The sequence below is a fragment of the Sorghum bicolor genome, chromosome 6, assembly GCF_000003195.3.
Source record: "Sorghum bicolor cultivar BTx623 chromosome 6, Sorghum_bicolor_NCBIv3, whole genome shotgun sequence".
NCBI lineage: Eukaryota > Viridiplantae > Streptophyta > Magnoliopsida > Poales > Poaceae > Sorghum > Sorghum bicolor.
In genome coordinates this window covers 51,464,060-51,479,008 of record NC_012875.2, presented here as the reverse complement: position 1 = coordinate 51,479,008, position 14,949 = coordinate 51,464,060, and the positions used below count along the sequence as shown (strand labels likewise).

Genomic DNA, 14,949 nt, shown 5'->3' with positions numbered 1-14,949 from the left:
AAAAATGATGCCAATAGACTTTCATTTCATTCACACATATAACTTTCCATTTACTGGTAGTACACTGTATTCTACTAATGGCCAAGTTTAACCATGTCTAGAGGACTGGGGCTTCATATTATAAAACAGGAGTGGTAGAACAAAACCAGGGCCCAATGTTTGATATTACCAATGTTGATCCAATATTTGACTTGAGAACAATATAAGCCCAAACAAAATTTGAGCAAGCACGTAAACAAAAGGAAAAGTATCAAGTGAACAAAAGGTAGACAATGGACCTCATTCAATCTCAATTTGCTGAGGTGCATCATTTTGATCTGCCTCACTTGATTCTTCAGAGCTGTTTTCCTCAGCTATTCCAGAAGCCTCCACTGTCCGACTTATCCATTCCTTGAGAGGATCCTCATTCAGGTCAAGCCTCAACAGACCAGCAAACACGCCACCCAAGAATGCTACTGGCTCCTGTGGACAGTGCATTTAGAATATCAACAAGCAAGAAAAGTAAATTCTAGACTGAAGAACGTATTAGTATTGTTTGATGAATAGCTACTCTTCCTGAAACCACCTCTGCAATTTCCCTTTCCACAAAGCATTCTGATTCCCAAAGTTGATTCGACTGCCAAATGACAGTGAAGTATTAAACAGTACGCCTAAATATCAAGTCTAGCCGCCTAGTAGGTTTCAATTTTGTTAGTTTCGCCTAAAGCATGGCCACTGAAAAGCTTAATCAAGAGTTAATCTACATTGAAACAACACTGAAGTTTTCGACTGTTGCATAAACTCCCCTCCCCTTTCCAGGATAAACTTTGCAAGCGTACGGCCATACACACGACTACACAGGTACTGAATTTGAAACTCAAACTGCAGGAACCAAACTATCCAGGTGTAAGAGTCGGATTGAACGGTCAATTTCACATACCCACAGAAGAAACTATGTATAGAGTGAACAAGTTGGAGCAATCCCCAACCCTGGGTTAAGAAAAGGACTTCAGAGGTGGAGAACCCAAAATTAATTTACCTTGATGGCTTCTCGGAGGATGCGCTCGTCGCCGAGAGGGTTGAAGCAAGCTCGCATGACCACTGCAGCTCCCCTCCTCCTACTCGTCGTCGTCCGCCCATCAACCCCATGGAGACACCTCCTCTGCGCCAACCAGTCAACCACAAGCGACAGTTAAACTCGTGCAAATGCAAAAGTACGCGAGGGTTCCTGTTCTAAGCTTGATGCTGTACGGCTTTACCTTGGCTGGAACTGCCGGCCTGCTGGGGCGGAGCAGAGCAGTGGCAGTACCCGTAGAAGTCGCCATGGATAGCGAGCAAACGCCTCCACACCAGCGTTCGGCCATTCGAGAAGTTTCCTCAACTCCTTGCCTCGCAGCCCGATGCGGCGGAGGATATTTTCCTTGCAGTCCGCGGAATCGAGCAAGAGCTGGACGGTGGATGTGGATCCGTGGTTGGATGGAGCGGGGCAGCCGCGCGAGTCGGGGCAAAAGCGGGCCAACCGATCCCGGCCCAGACATCGTGCCTGGTTTGAGAAGGTTCGGTACTTCGGTCCATCTGCGAAGCCCCGAGCGCGAGGCCGCCTCGGATGGGCGGGCTCCTCGGCCTCAGGCCTCGACCGAGCAGCTGCGGACGCGGGTGCTCCGCTGCTGGACCGTGCGCCGTGGGCTGTGGGCTGCCTCTGCCTCTTCCCAACTGCAACGCCGCCGTCATATCCTCCCCGCCCCGGTCCCCGCTCTGGCGCTCTCCAGTCTCCACCGAGGTGGGTTTTTTTTTATTTTCTATGTTTTGCATTATATTTTTTTGAAAAATAAAAGTCTAAGTCAATTTTTTTGCAAATCTTTTTGCTGCCGACTGACTCGGTTAAATTGCCGCCAAATGCAACGGTGGTATTGCGGTAAGAAGTACGTGTACATGAGTACATCCAATTGAGTTGGTCACTTGGTGGACGAAAGTTGGTTACCGCCACTAGATACGGTTCTATAGTAGCTTTTTTATATAATCTTTCTGTCCAAAACGAGTGACTAGGGGGCTCAAAAAAAAAATTAAACAGATGTTGAAAAATAAGTATGACCCAGTTTATCTGTGTTGGTATCATAATGTTTACAGTTTTTGAAATTTATAATCCTCCCAGAAGGCCAGAATACTATGTTTGAGTTTTCAGTTGAAACGCTAACCTGTTATCTCCTCCATAGCTAGAAATACCTGCATTTTGAGCTGCTAAGGAGGAGATAGGGTATGTACATAGTAAAATGTGAAGAAATCGTAGGTAGCTGATCCATTCTGCTCATGGTTTCTTGTGCATGGCAACTAAGGCCAGTCTCGGTGGAGGTTTCATCAGTATGTCATGCACATTTATTAGAGCGTCATGTCAGCAAAATTGTACTTTTTGCGTGAAACGAAGAGGAGAGAGAAGGAAGTAATTTCACCATGGCGTTGTTTCTCACGCGGTGAAACGAGATGAAATCCCCACTGAGAGCAAGTTTAACAATATAGCTCACTTGCTGGCTGTAAGTTTTCTTGCAACCTTCTCCCAGCCCACCCATACAATAGTTAGCTATTAACTATTAATACATGACCCACTTGTCTCTCTCACAAAGTTTCTTGGTTCCTGTGCCTAGGCTGACTGTAAGCTTAGAGCCCGCTTCTCCTCTCTCTCATCCCTTCTCTCCTCCACCTCAGCATTTAGCCAGCTTACAGCCCACTATAATACTTGCTCTGAGGACTAAAACGTTTCACCATCTTGCATGTGATCCAATCATTTTGCAGTAATTAAATGCTTTGCCCAGCCTAGGAAACGTTAAGATGAAACTCATGCATTGTGGAGGTTGTTTCATTATTCATTTCATTGATGTCTTGTCAGCGGATTTGTTTTGGAAACAATGCACTGAAACGGGCCACTGAGACTGGCCTAAGGAGTTTAACACTTGTCAAAAAAAACGTACGTCCCTGTTTGTTTCGCTGAAGTTTAAATTATGTTGATTTATTGTGGAAGAAAAACATTATTTCTTCGCTGAATAATATTATTGAAGTAGTGTTGAAAAACAATATAAAATTTTTCGTGTGATGGGTGGCCATACTTATATGTAATTTTGCATTGAAACTAAGGAGTTAAATATAAATTGACACAAACAAGTGTTATGAAGTTATTTTTTCTGAATTTTGGTCAAATTCAATGACGATGATAGTAATACGATGGGATTCTTAGGTGTGTGTTTGCTCCTGGTAAGACACGGAGCTAGTAATAATAGATTATTCACCCGTTAGCACTTAGCCCTTTGTAGATATATATATTTCTAGCTCTGCTCTTTTTTATCTTAATTTTTTAAAGTATTTCTATCTCTGTTCTCACCGCTGCATGTTTCAGTTTCTTGCACATCAGCCGCCTGCGCCTGCGGATGCGCGGTGCGGATAGATAGCAACATCTACAGTACGCACCTCTTCACACACATCGTGTATGAGTAGGAAGCTTCCTAGTTCCTTCGCTACTTCTATTGACGCATCTTTCTATCCTCAAGTTACTTAAATAAACCAATATATAGAAGATAGCAGATTAGCGTTTCTACTGTATATTACATAATTATTCAGAATACCATTTGTGCTACTCCCTCTTGTATTATTATATTATATGCAAGCATTTTAAAAGTGTATCCAAATACAAGGTATTTAATTTAGGGATAGAAGAATAGTTTGCACTAGATAAATAGTTGCATATAGTCGATTATTACTTGCCGTTTATCAACTAATTTCTATTAATCACACTGATGATAATGTTTGATCAGAAAATAAAGGGTGCATACGTCTTTTATATTATCTACTATTAATATATTTTAAAATCTCTAGGTATATTATTAAATAGGACCCAGGGAGTAACTAGTAGTAGTAGTAATAAATAATGAGTTTGTATACTTAGTGAGGAATAAACCACGTAGATACATCAGAAAGCTAAGGGGTTGGTATGTGTGCTTAAACAGTTTTAGAAAACAATAGAGAAAACCAAGCCATGGCTCTCGAAAAAAAAAAGAAAAAGGAAACAAAAGGAAAAGCAATCCGTGCGCGGCGATCAGGCGGCGTAGCCGTATAAGCACTCTCTTTCAAGCTTGACGCATTTTACTTTCGGTTCTGTTCACGTATCACGAACACAAGACACGCAAGTCACGCTAACGAAGCACGTACTCATCCACTTGTCATGGTCCTTAGCCATGTCACATTTTTTCTCGGTATAAAAAAGAAAAACAGAACATGGCTTATATCCTTAAGCTCATGTCTATGTCGATAAAGACAGTGGTCACGCCTCCTCGTTGCAGAAAATGATAAAAATGCAAAAACTAAATTTGGAAGAAAAATGCCCCCAAAAAAGCCACTTCATCAATATCTCCAACTGACATGGCCAAAGCAAGGAAACCAATGGGTAAAGGGCATAAAGTTGGCAGGTAATTAAGAGCTAGCACATCCTTGGAGTGGGAGGGATACCACAATTCGCTTGGAAAACATTTATGGCATTCCCAAAAATGCTCCTTCGCCCCTGAAAAAAACCACATCTTCGTTTGGCCTCTCCGCTCTCCTTTGAAGTCTGCAGATGCAAAAAGTTGGACCAGAGGCACTGTAGTCGGGGGCACGAATAGAGAGAGTGAGAGATGGCGAGCTCCAGCAGTGCGAGCGCCCATGGGGAAGCTGCTGCTGTTGACGGGGCGACAGGGACCCACTCCAATCTGAGGTCTTTTCTTGACAGTGTTACACCGGTCGTAAAGGCGCACACGGTCCCTATGGCATCCTACCTTCCACTGGTAAGCACATCTTGAACTAGCTTCTAAAATTTTGCTTTGCAAATCTATGTTTCTTCACATCTTGTGAGATCGATTGTGGTTTTGCTGGATTTCGGATTCCCTTTTCTCTCTACTTTCTGTGATTTGGTCCGGATATACTGCCTCTTTTGTTTGATCTTGGGACTGGCTTGTAAGGACTGTGGATAAAATTAGATTTTTGTGCTTATGGACTTGTAAGGACCAAAACTATTCCCCATGGCAAGACTATGTGATCTTATTTATGCTATATATGCTGGTTTTTGTTTATTTACATCGTGGGCTTGCTAGTGTCGCTTGTGATTTGTATCTAAAGTTTAGGTTCAAAAATTTTAGGCGCGAAGTATATTTGCGGGGCGGTTACTATACATTATGTCGTTACGGGGTATCATGTTGTGGACCGTTTGCAAACGGTTAGTTGCGCAATCATTCGAATTAACGGTTATGATTAGAGCCATAGCTTGTGTAAATCCTAAAATTTTTCTTCCAAATTTAGCGCTTTTGTTTTCTTTTTCTAGCTAAAATTTTCCCCTTTCTCACAAAAAAACTCATACCAAAATTAACACTTAGTTAGACCATACTGCACGTAGATCTCAACATAAAAGACCACATACCTCACAATCTCTTTTGTTCAATAGGGGAACAAAAGTGACAATAAGTAATAATCAGAATCTCTTCTAGATTATCTATACAGGACAATTTAATGTTTCCAACCACCACTTCCTACCTACCCCACAACCCCACCAAAAAAAGAACCACCCACCCAACAAATAAAAAAAACATGTTTCTTGCTTACATAATTAATAGAAACTTCCAAAATAGAGATCGACTACAATTGATTCACCCATCCCCAACCCACACACATTCTCAAACTATCATGGGTGTTAGCGAGGATATTTGCTTACTTTTGTGTTCACATAGCCTCATGTACAACGACTCACTAGAGCTACCAAATCCAACGATTTTCCTTTTTTATGAAGGTCAAAATGCACTTGGGATATGATGCATCTTTTTTAATCTAAAGACATGATAGCTAAACTAATCAAACTCTCTTATTTTTAATTGCAGCCAAACGGCTGTTATGAAAAGATTGCAGATGGAGTCAAATGTTTCTACCTTGGAGATCTTTGGAATAGGTTCTATGAGTGGAGCGCCTGTGGTGTTGGTACTTCAGTGTGCATCGCTCCGGGTGAGACAGTGGTCCAATACTTCGTGCCATATCTTTCGGCAATTCAATTGTACACCAACATGACAAATGTTCCTACTTCACAAAGGTACACACGGGTATACATGTACTAGTATCTACATAAAAGTTTTGTACATAATTGGAAAAAATGAAAGCTTATGGTACTAGTGTTGCTTACATTTATCATTGATGGCATAATGGTTGTAGCATGTTATATGATGGAAGATTCAATCAGGATAACCATTATGGTGCAATAAATTGGATGGACACTCATGGATATCAAGCACCATCACACATGTCCGCTATTGGAGTTGAAAGCAAGGGGGAGTTGTTCTTCAAGTATTTTGAACCTGACTCCCCTTATGAAAGGATACCTTTTGTAGACAAGGTATGCAGCCCCATTATTATCTTCAAATCTGACTTCTAGCATTCATGTTCTCCAAAATTTACACACTTTATGACATGCACCCCACCTAAATACCTTGTCTGGCGTCCATTCATAAGTTGAGCCAGGTTCTAAATACTTGAAAGATGCCCTCTTGCAGTGTATGTAGCTCTAATAACTTTATATCTAGCGACTTCTATGTCCTCCACATGTTTCAAACTTTTATACATGCACAAATCCCCTACAGATATCAGATGGAAAGAGAAATTTGTTAGCATACACAATTTATTGAAATTAAGATGTTCCTATTTCTCTACCGCAAGATTTATTTTCCAAATAAGGAAGATATGGCGTTTCTAGCTTTGATCTGGTGGAGTACACAGAAATTAAAGGACTATGGGAAAACAATAGATCAGATCTAGATGTGCTTGGACCAGTGGTGAAGGCTCCAAGGGAGGAGTCACTTGGTGGGGGTTCGATCCCACGTCCCGCACCTAGCCTCCTATGAAGGCCACACCAAACGGCGCTTTCCAAAAAAAATATTGATTCTAGAGGCGGAAGACTCACCATAGCAAGTGAAGAAGACGATAGTAATCGTGGAAGACGATAGTAATCGTGGGAGACGATGACGAGCGACACCATCATCTATCTCTTAGATAGCGCCATAGGTGTAGCAGATGATGGTTGGTTGATCAATCCTGCCTGTATTGGGGAAATTTTGGGTAGATAACATGTGGGGTAGGCTGGATGCGGCGGAAGAGTGGGTAGGGTTAAGGTGGAGACGATGGAAGGGGAGGGTCGTATATATAGAGAACAACACAAGGATGAGCCCGTTTGATCTTGATCCTACGGTCACTAGATACACCATTCTTAGAAGGAAAAGTCACGAGATTGATGGGGGTGTTTGGTACAGATGGGCCGGCCCATATACTACGTCTGCTTGGGTTGTAAAGGGTGAGGAAATAGTTACTGTTGAGTGAATGCTACAGTAGCAGTCAAAAAACAAACATGCTTGTTGTTTGTTTATGCAAAGCCACGTGCAGAACTCTAAATCATTAGATGGAGTTAGGATTAAATGTGAATTTTCTAGTGGTCCATAAAATCATCTATTTTTTATGGTCTTCTTATTTGCATTTCTTCTCTTATGTTTAGGTGTATGATCTGTGCTATGATTGTCCTTCCCTATCATCTTTGAGCAGTGCAGAGCTCTCACCATCAAGTTGGATGTCGGTTTTTTGGTAAGTTTACATAATCATTTACTTTTCATCTTGAAATTGAAATATTTATACATATTTGGCATTCACAAATTAAATAATGACCATGATTTTACTTCTTTTCTATTATCCTCTAGGTATCCAACAAGTCATGTCCCTGCGAAGAATCAAAAAGATCTAAATACTTGCTTTTTGACCTACCATAGCCTTTCAACATGCAAAGGTATGCAACACTTATAAAAAGGTAGTAATAAGAAATATTTATTTACTCTCTTTCTATAATTTTTTTATAAAAAGTCAATGGTTGATTATGTGTTTGTATGTTTATAATCACAAGCATTCTTTATTGCCAATCTATTAAAACCTAAAGTTCCTCCAACATGTGTTTTTTGTTTCTATTACCTTTTCTCTAAATCAACATATACACTATCTATACATCTTCATTTCAACAATAATATATCATATAGCAGTAAAACTTTTGTTTCTCAGTGTTATATGGAAGATGAAATGTGTAATATTTTTGTTTTAATAAATATCTTTTTGGATGAAAAAGCATGACATTGTCACACATTCTTGTAGATCTTGTTGCTTTAGATTGTGTGCAAACCTTCAATCATATGGCACTTTCCCCATTTGGCCTTGCAACATACAAGTTAGATGCTGAAGTGTGGGCTACTCCAAACTCTGGTGACCAAGAACGTATTTCCTCTCTCTTCGATGTGGCACAGTCATGGCTAAAGGAGCACAACATCCACCACCACGACTTCAACTACTTTTCCCATAGATACTCCTTCAAATGAATAACATGAACATGACTGATCAACAAGTTCATAGTCATTGATGACTAAGTGTGTCATGTGTTGTTTTTAACATCTCTCTCCATGCCATTGTAGTAGTTGTTCCTATTTTTCTTTTATTAATACTTACTTGTGATGCTTTTAGTGTGTATCGTTGGAGATTAATCACTAGGATATCATACTTGATACATTCTTATGTAACTCTTCAAAATTCTAGATGAGTTTACTGTTATCTAGTTGTGTTTATGCATCTAGGTACTATGCGACAATGCGTTACTTTCGTTCAGTATTAATTTGTATCAAAATATTATGTCAATTTAGTTTAAATTGAGCAATGACTTCAAATATTTGTCAAGCAACACATTGCCAGGCATAATAACACTCGAGGAACCAAAATACATTACAAACTTGAGTTAAAATTGGATCCCTACTACACTTATTTATAAACAATGATGTCCATGTTCACATATTGATGTTATGTTACTACTCCTATGTGAGTATCATTTGTAAATTTAGATAATTAGAAAGAACACTATATCTATAACACAATCAATACAAACAAAAATATCTAATATATGACCAGTATTTTATTTTTTCTATAAGCTATAATTATACTCAAATTTGGGATGAACTCAAAATGACTTTATTTATGGTGCATTCAATAGCATCCTAATATGGTTAACTACAAACAAAAAACATCTAGATGAATTTATAAAAAAAAATTTCCATGGGAAACTATTCTCTTTTCTCATGTAATCTATTATTCCTTTTCTCTATGACACAAAATATGGACTCCAAATGTATGGACAACAATCAAATGAACCATGGATCTAAATACATCACTTAAAGAAATACAAAAATTTTCTTTACTATATTAGCAACATTTATTTCCAATAGTCTGGACCTTCACTTTGTGGTGGACCCTATGGTACACAATATGGTACATATTTTCATGCATAGAGCACGTTGAGCGCATTTTTATTTGATAAAAATGGTATAACTATTGATAAATTAGATAGCTAATTATATTAACTATTGAATTGTAATCACCACAAAGTTGGCATGACTTTGTATCATTTGTTGTGACCCAACTATGAAAAATTCCTAAAGATATGGCCAACAATCAATTAGTTCAAATTGGCATATGTTTGTATTGCTCTATTTATGTTGCTGTTGTAGTCAACAACAAGTTTAGAACACCAAAATATTTTTTTCTAAAAATCATGTGAAACTATCCTTTTGACTAGCGTAACAATAAATTTAGAATGCATAAATGATTTGCCTATAAATCATGCAAAAACTGCTCTTTTTGACTAATGTGAGTTATCATTCCTCGGCAGTAATAAAAACTTTCCAAACATCTAAAGTAAAACTTTAAATACATACCAATAAAAGGCCAAGCAAATAGGACCTTACTAGATTATCATTGACATCAGTTTTTGAATATTTGAAATAACTTATAATATTTTATGATGTTGTATTCTTTTAGATGAAGAATATTAATCATAGGCTTCCAATTATAAAGCACATTCATATTTCAGTTTTGAATGGGATCCAACACAAGCTTTTGTGTTCTTGCAGAAAAACTGATAATATCCTTCCAATTGTACATACTCCGAACATCTTAGTGGTAGGCAACATCCACATCAACGGTGAAACGCCTATAATAACTTCGTGAATTTTAAAATCGATCAACTCAGTCCTTTAGAGGTGCTTATAAAGTATGAGATTTGTGTATGTATGTTCTTAAAAATAAGTGTGCATACGTCATGAGTGTATGTATTGTACCGTGTAATTCGAAAAAAAAGAGCAGATGCCAAACTCAGTCCAAGATAAACATAAGTGAATATACAAACTATAGGAGTACAGTACATCTCATCACATGATCACATCAGTAGTCCTCCGAGGCAAGAGGCATCCGAGGAGGTGCAGCTGCTGGCGCCGCCTCAGGCTCCTGCTCAACCATGACAGACTCGTACAACGCGCCGGCCAGCCCGGCGCCGATCAGTGGCCCGACCCAGTAGACCCAGTGGTGGCGCCAGCTCCAGCCGACGAGCGCGGGCCCGAACGCCCGCGCCGGGTTCATCGCGGCGCCGTCGAACGGGCCGCCGGCGAGGATGTTCGCGCCCAGGACGAAGCCGATGGCGAGGGGCGCGATCGCGATCGTCGTCGTCGCGCCGCTCCGGCCCCGGTGGTCCACCGCGGTGGCGTACACGGCGTACATGAGCCCGAACGTCATGACGGCCTCCAGCAGGAGCGCGTGCCGCTCGTGGATGCCGCGGACGAGCCCGACGCCCACGGGACGCTGCAGGAGAGGACAACAAAGGCATGCCAACACGTACACGCACGCAAAGAGTGAGACGTGGCGGGCATGATATCGCGTGCGTACGCGGCGGCCATATAGCAAACACGCAGGATGAAGAAAAAAGACAACGGATAGTGTGACTGTGACCTCAAGATTTGACGTGATGCTCTGGTGTTTCGGCGTTTTGGCAGCAACCGCTTTAAAATATTTTATGACATACCCATTGATTTGAGGATGTTTCCGTGTTTCGGAGTATTTTACCAGATTTGAAGGACATTTTAATCAATTGTAAAACAGTAGTAGTGTTTGACATGGGGCAGGCACATCACATGGCCAAAAGCGAATTACCGTGCCTCCGGAGACGAGCGTGAGCAGCAACGACGCGACGACGGCGCCGAGCAGCTGCGCGAGCCAGTAGACCGCGGCACGCCCGAAGGAGATGCGTCGGCCCACGAGCAGGCCGAACGTGACCGCCGGGTTGACGTGCCCACCCGACGCGTTGCTCGCCACCGCCACCGCGGCTACCAGCGCCAGCGCGTGCGCGATGGCCACCGCGAGCAAGCCGCCCGGCGTCGCCGTGTCCTTGTACAGCTTCCCTGCAAATCAGACGAACGAAAAAAAAACGTCAAGCACCACACACTTCAGAAACAGCACAGAATGCATGCGCTGCCGCGGCGTGCGTGCGTGCATGTAAGTGTCCTAAAAGTTGCTTGTTTGCATGTGTGATGAGGGTCGCGTACAGAGGCCGTAGACGGAGCCTTCAGCGGCGAACACGAACATGGCCGTGGCGACGAACTCCGCCACCGCCGCGCGGGTGGCGTCCGGCAGGAGCGGCCTCGTCCCGGCGGTGTCGGAACGGCGCGGCGGGTGGCGACCTGGCAGCATGGTCGATGCTTGACGAGACGATACTGCCTGCCTTTTTTCCGGAAGCTCTGAATCTGATTTCTGCAGTGTTCGAATGTCACTCTGCTTTCCGGTGCCGGAAATGTTAGCTGGGGTGCTCTTTGCAGTGCGAGTCTGCGAGACGCAGCTCCGGAGGGGACAGGTGGACAGGGGCAAGGGACACGTGGGGGGAGAGAGAGAGATCCACGTCTGGCCGTTTGGGCGATCCACGGTGTTGAGTGCTGACTGCTGACAAGCTCCCAGATCAGCGAGCGACTCGTTCTCCTGGGCCCAGAAAGAGCTACACAGGCCCACATGAAATCAGGTCCAAGTCCAAACAACCCTGTCGAAAGGGGAAAATCAACACCGCCTATTGCAATCCTAAATCGGCATTGATTAACTACAGCAATATCACTGCCGGTTGGCCCTAAGAACCGGCAGTGTTTAACACGAACCGACAGTGAAGGTTGCTACCGCTGCCGGATTTTTAGAACCGCAGCCTGCTTGGTACTGCCGATTCAAATTTCGGCAATGAATGAGGGGTTTGAACCAGTAGTGATGCCTTGATCTAAGGTAGTGATTATGCTCACAGCAAACATCACCGAACAAACACGGCACATACAACATATTTATGGTCCTCTAATATAGTAGTAGTCTTGCAACTCATGATACAGACAGACAGATCGTTTTTGAGGGAGTACTATTTACAGTTGACAGTTGCATGCGATCAGTGCGGGAGCACCCCACCGATGCTTCAAGGCATAGAGTCTTCCTCATCAGGGGACTTGGTGGAAATCCGTGGATCATGTCGGTACTTGTACCTATTGGCCCAGTAGAGGTAATTGAGCCAGCCAAGAAATGACACGGCCGTGACAACCCAGTAGAACAGATCAAGGTGGCTGCTGTTGAGGTCCTTCCCCTCCAGCCACCCAGGGGCGCTGCTGCTGTGGGTGACCCTGTTCACCAGCCTCACCAGCAGCGTGCCCAGCAGCGAGGCCATCCCGGCCTGGCACCAGAAGAACGCCACGCCGATGGACTTCATGCCGTCGGGCGCCTCGGCGGTGAAGAACTCGAGCAGCCCCGCGAAGGCGGTGGTGTCCTCCACGCCGATCAGGAAGAACTGCGGCGCCAGCCAGAAGAGGGAGATGTGGCCGCCGGCCGCCGCCACCGTGTCCTTCCTCTTCCTCTCGACGACCGCCGCGACGGCCGGGGCGACGGACGCGGCCAGGAAGCCCACGGCGACGCGCTGCAGCTGCGTGATGCCTCCCGTGTAGCCCGTGCGCCGCCGCAGCAGCGGCACGAGGAGCCGGTCGTAGGCCACCAGCATCAGCGTCTGGAAGATGGAGGGGATGATGAAGAGCATCGCGGGGTACACGTGCACCTTCCCCAGCTTCGTGTTCGTCGTCGCGCCCTGCTGGACGGTGAACGCGATTAGCAGAGAGCTCGATACGTGGGCCACCGTTGCGCTGAAGACGAGGGGCAGCATGCGTAGAACGATCTTGGTCTCCTCTACTTTTGCCGCGCTGCAGACCGACCAAGGTCCATCTCCTTCTCCTTCTCCTCCTCCGGTGTTGGTCTCCACACAGGCTTTGTCCAGAAATCTGGTACACCACGCATGGAATAAAACTTTAGCTGCGCATGCATGCGTAGACCATGTGGACCATAGAAAAACTGAACTCTCTGCAGTATTATGCAGGCTTTCATTTCAATATATCATCAAAGAATTCAGATCGATAGCTATTTTACTAAACTCTGCAATATTAAGGATAGCTGGTGTACGTAGTTTTCTTGTTGAAATAAGTTGAAACTTCCAACTAAGAAAAGAACTTACTTTAGGCTGTTATTAGTAGTAGGAGTATGACATGGCACTTGTTGAGAATCCGCTCCATAGCTATTTTGCTGTGTTTCCTCCATCTTCTTCTCAGGAATCTGAAGCTTCCTGTTTTTGAACGCCACAACAAAAACCTGGGAGGAAGTAGACAGTATCGATGATGAGTCTGAATGTCTGACATATATTTGCAAACCAGTTACTACACGGTCTTGAATCAAACGAGAGATAGCATGTCCAATCCAAGTATCCAACCAACCTGCAGGACTCTGGTTAGGGCGCTGCCTTGAGGCACACGGTTGCGGTACAAAGGGAGGCCAGCGGCAGAAACTAGCAACGCAACGAGGATCAAGAGGGCGCTCAAGCCAAACCCAATGTCCCATCCTCTGGTGTCCTCGAGCCACACGACGAGGATCAGGCCGGCGACGGACCCGATGGACAGGCAGAAGGTGAACCAGTTGAAGAAGCTCGACTGCTGCCGAGCCTCCGAGGGGTTGTCGCCGTCGAACTGATCGGAGCCCAGGGCAGGTATGCAGGCGCGCATGACGCCTTCGCCGAGAGCGATGGTGTACAGGGATGTGTACAGCATCGCGGACCTCCAGCCGTCGACCTGCCTGCAGCTGCTGCTTCCGCTTGTTGCGTCTGCTGCTGCTTCGGAGGGGTTGCAGGGTGCCGGATGGAGCCAAGGGAAGTGGGATTGCAGAGTGAGCAATCCGTAGCCCTTCGTTCAGAAATGCATTCATGGATCGATGTTTAGTTAGTTAACATCAGAACAGGAATAACGTAGTCATTATTAATCTCCAAAACTGGAAACAATTGGCGAGAAAGGACGCCTAATCACTAGTGGTACATGTAGTAGTAAAAATAAAAGTGGATGGTGGAAAATACCAAAATCACTAGTGGCACAGAGAGTAGCATAGTTCTGGCACAAGTGATATAGGAGTCCGAGAGGAAACCTCCCAATAGAGCAAATCCGCACATGGCACCAATAAAGTTGGTTAACGTGGTTGAAGCATCAGACACTCCCATATGCATTACTTCACGGAGATACGTTGTCATATTTTGAAGGTTCGGCACGTGCACCAAAAAATTCACTACAATGAGAACTGTAGAAAAAAGAAAACAAAACGTAGGCACGACCATGAATATGTATTACATTATTATCTAATAATACGCTGAGAATAATCGATCAGACAGACGCACACACAAAAACCAATCAAACTAGATCGACTCCATTTAATTTGACGCCGGAGGCGCATGCAGGCAAAAAGAAAGAAAAACTTACAATAAAGATACCATGCAGCTCGGACTCCACCATGAACCTTTGTGTTGATGGGTTTCCCCTTCCAGTCCACTAAGCCCTCACACGCCATGGCAGTCGCTAGGTTAGCTCGCTATACTGTGTACACTCACGGCTTGTGTTCTGCTAGTGCGGGCTCACGCTCTATCGTCCGGCCAAAACACGTACAGGATTTATATAGAAGATGCAAAACCAAAATAAATATGGGATGGGCCTCACATGTCGGCGTAAACGAAACGCAGCAATGCTTTGG

At 43.9% G+C, this 14,949-nt stretch overlaps 4 protein-coding genes across 4 annotated transcripts; 1 reads left to right on the top strand and 3 right to left on the bottom strand.

Annotated features, from left to right (window-relative positions):
- Window positions 1-1,425, bottom strand: LOC8056033 (UPF0426 protein At1g28150, chloroplastic). Its single transcript, XM_021462439.1, has 3 exons — window positions 1,239-1,425; window positions 1,019-1,141; window positions 1-462 (listed from the first exon to the last, which is right to left on the bottom strand). The coding sequence occupies exons 1-3, from the start codon at window positions 1,341-1,343 to the stop codon at window positions 280-282; spliced, it is 411 nt and encodes a 136-aa protein (XP_021318114.1). The 5' UTR covers window positions 1,344-1,425; the 3' UTR covers window positions 1-279.
- LOC8082865 lies at window positions 2,740-8,555 on the top strand. The gene is made up of 6 exons (XM_002448169.2): window positions 2,740-4,784; window positions 5,868-6,073; window positions 6,193-6,373; window positions 7,523-7,608; window positions 7,722-7,807; window positions 8,164-8,555. The coding sequence occupies exons 1-6, from the start codon at window positions 4,635-4,637 to the stop codon at window positions 8,382-8,384; spliced, it is 930 nt and encodes a 309-aa protein (XP_002448214.1). The 5' UTR covers window positions 2,740-4,634; the 3' UTR covers window positions 8,385-8,555.
- On the bottom strand, window positions 10,215-11,645 carry LOC8082864 (probable aquaporin TIP3-2). The gene is made up of 3 exons (XM_002446779.2): window positions 11,427-11,645; window positions 11,035-11,282; window positions 10,215-10,686 (listed from the first exon to the last, which is right to left on the bottom strand). Exons 1-3 carry the CDS (start codon window positions 11,569-11,571, stop codon window positions 10,273-10,275), a joined length of 807 nt encoding a protein of 268 aa, XP_002446824.1. The 5' UTR covers window positions 11,572-11,645; the 3' UTR covers window positions 10,215-10,272.
- On the bottom strand, window positions 12,128-14,842 carry LOC8082863 (protein NRT1/ PTR FAMILY 4.5). The gene is made up of 5 exons (XM_002446778.2): window positions 14,682-14,842; window positions 14,285-14,502; window positions 13,656-14,117; window positions 13,400-13,533; window positions 12,128-13,169 (listed from the first exon to the last, which is right to left on the bottom strand). Exons 1-5 carry the CDS (start codon window positions 14,767-14,769, stop codon window positions 12,323-12,325), a joined length of 1,749 nt encoding a protein of 582 aa, XP_002446823.1. The 5' UTR covers window positions 14,770-14,842; the 3' UTR covers window positions 12,128-12,322.

Bases quoted from the DNA above. Each gene is read 5' to 3' on its own strand.
- LOC8056033 (XM_021462439.1), bottom strand. From the start codon at position 1,343: ATGGCCGAACGCTGGTGTGGAGGCGTTTGCTCGCTATCCATGGCGACT. The intron at 1,142-1,238 runs GTAAAGCCGTAC...TGGTTGGCGCAG, and splicing joins GGCCGGCAGTTCCAGCCAAG to AGGAGGTGTCTCCATGGGGT. The intron at 463-1,018 runs GTAAATTAATTT...CACTGTCCACAG, and splicing joins TCCTCCGAGAAGCCATCAAG to GAGCCAGTAGCATTCTTGGG.
- LOC8082865 (XM_002448169.2), top strand. From the start codon at position 4,635: ATGGCGAGCTCCAGCAGTGCGAGCGCCCATGGGGAAGCTGCTGCTGTT. The intron at 4,785-5,867 runs GTAAGCACATCT...TTTTAATTGCAG, and splicing joins TGGCATCCTACCTTCCACTG to CCAAACGGCTGTTATGAAAA. The intron at 7,609-7,721 runs GTAAGTTTACAT...ATTATCCTCTAG, and splicing joins AGTTGGATGTCGGTTTTTTG to GTATCCAACAAGTCATGTCC.
- LOC8082864 (XM_002446779.2), bottom strand. From the start codon at position 11,571: ATGCTGCCAGGTCGCCACCCGCCGCGCCGTTCCGACACCGCCGGGACG. The intron at 11,283-11,426 runs GTACGCGACCCT...TCTGATTTGCAG, and splicing joins AGGCTCCGTCTACGGCCTCT to GGAAGCTGTACAAGGACACG. The intron at 10,687-11,034 runs GTAATTCGCTTT...CCTCTCCTGCAG, and splicing joins CGCTCGTCTCCGGAGGCACG to CGTCCCGTGGGCGTCGGGCT.
- LOC8082863 (XM_002446778.2), bottom strand. From the start codon at position 14,769: ATGGCGTGTGAGGGCTTAGTGGACTGGAAGGGGAAACCCATCAACACA. The intron at 13,534-13,655 runs GTTGGTTGGATA...ACTTCCTCCCAG, and splicing joins CCCTAACCAGAGTCCTGCAG to GTTTTTGTTGTGGCGTTCAA. The intron at 13,170-13,399 runs GTAAGTTCTTTT...GTGGTGTACCAG, and splicing joins ACTACTAATAACAGCCTAAA to ATTTCTGGACAAAGCCTGTG.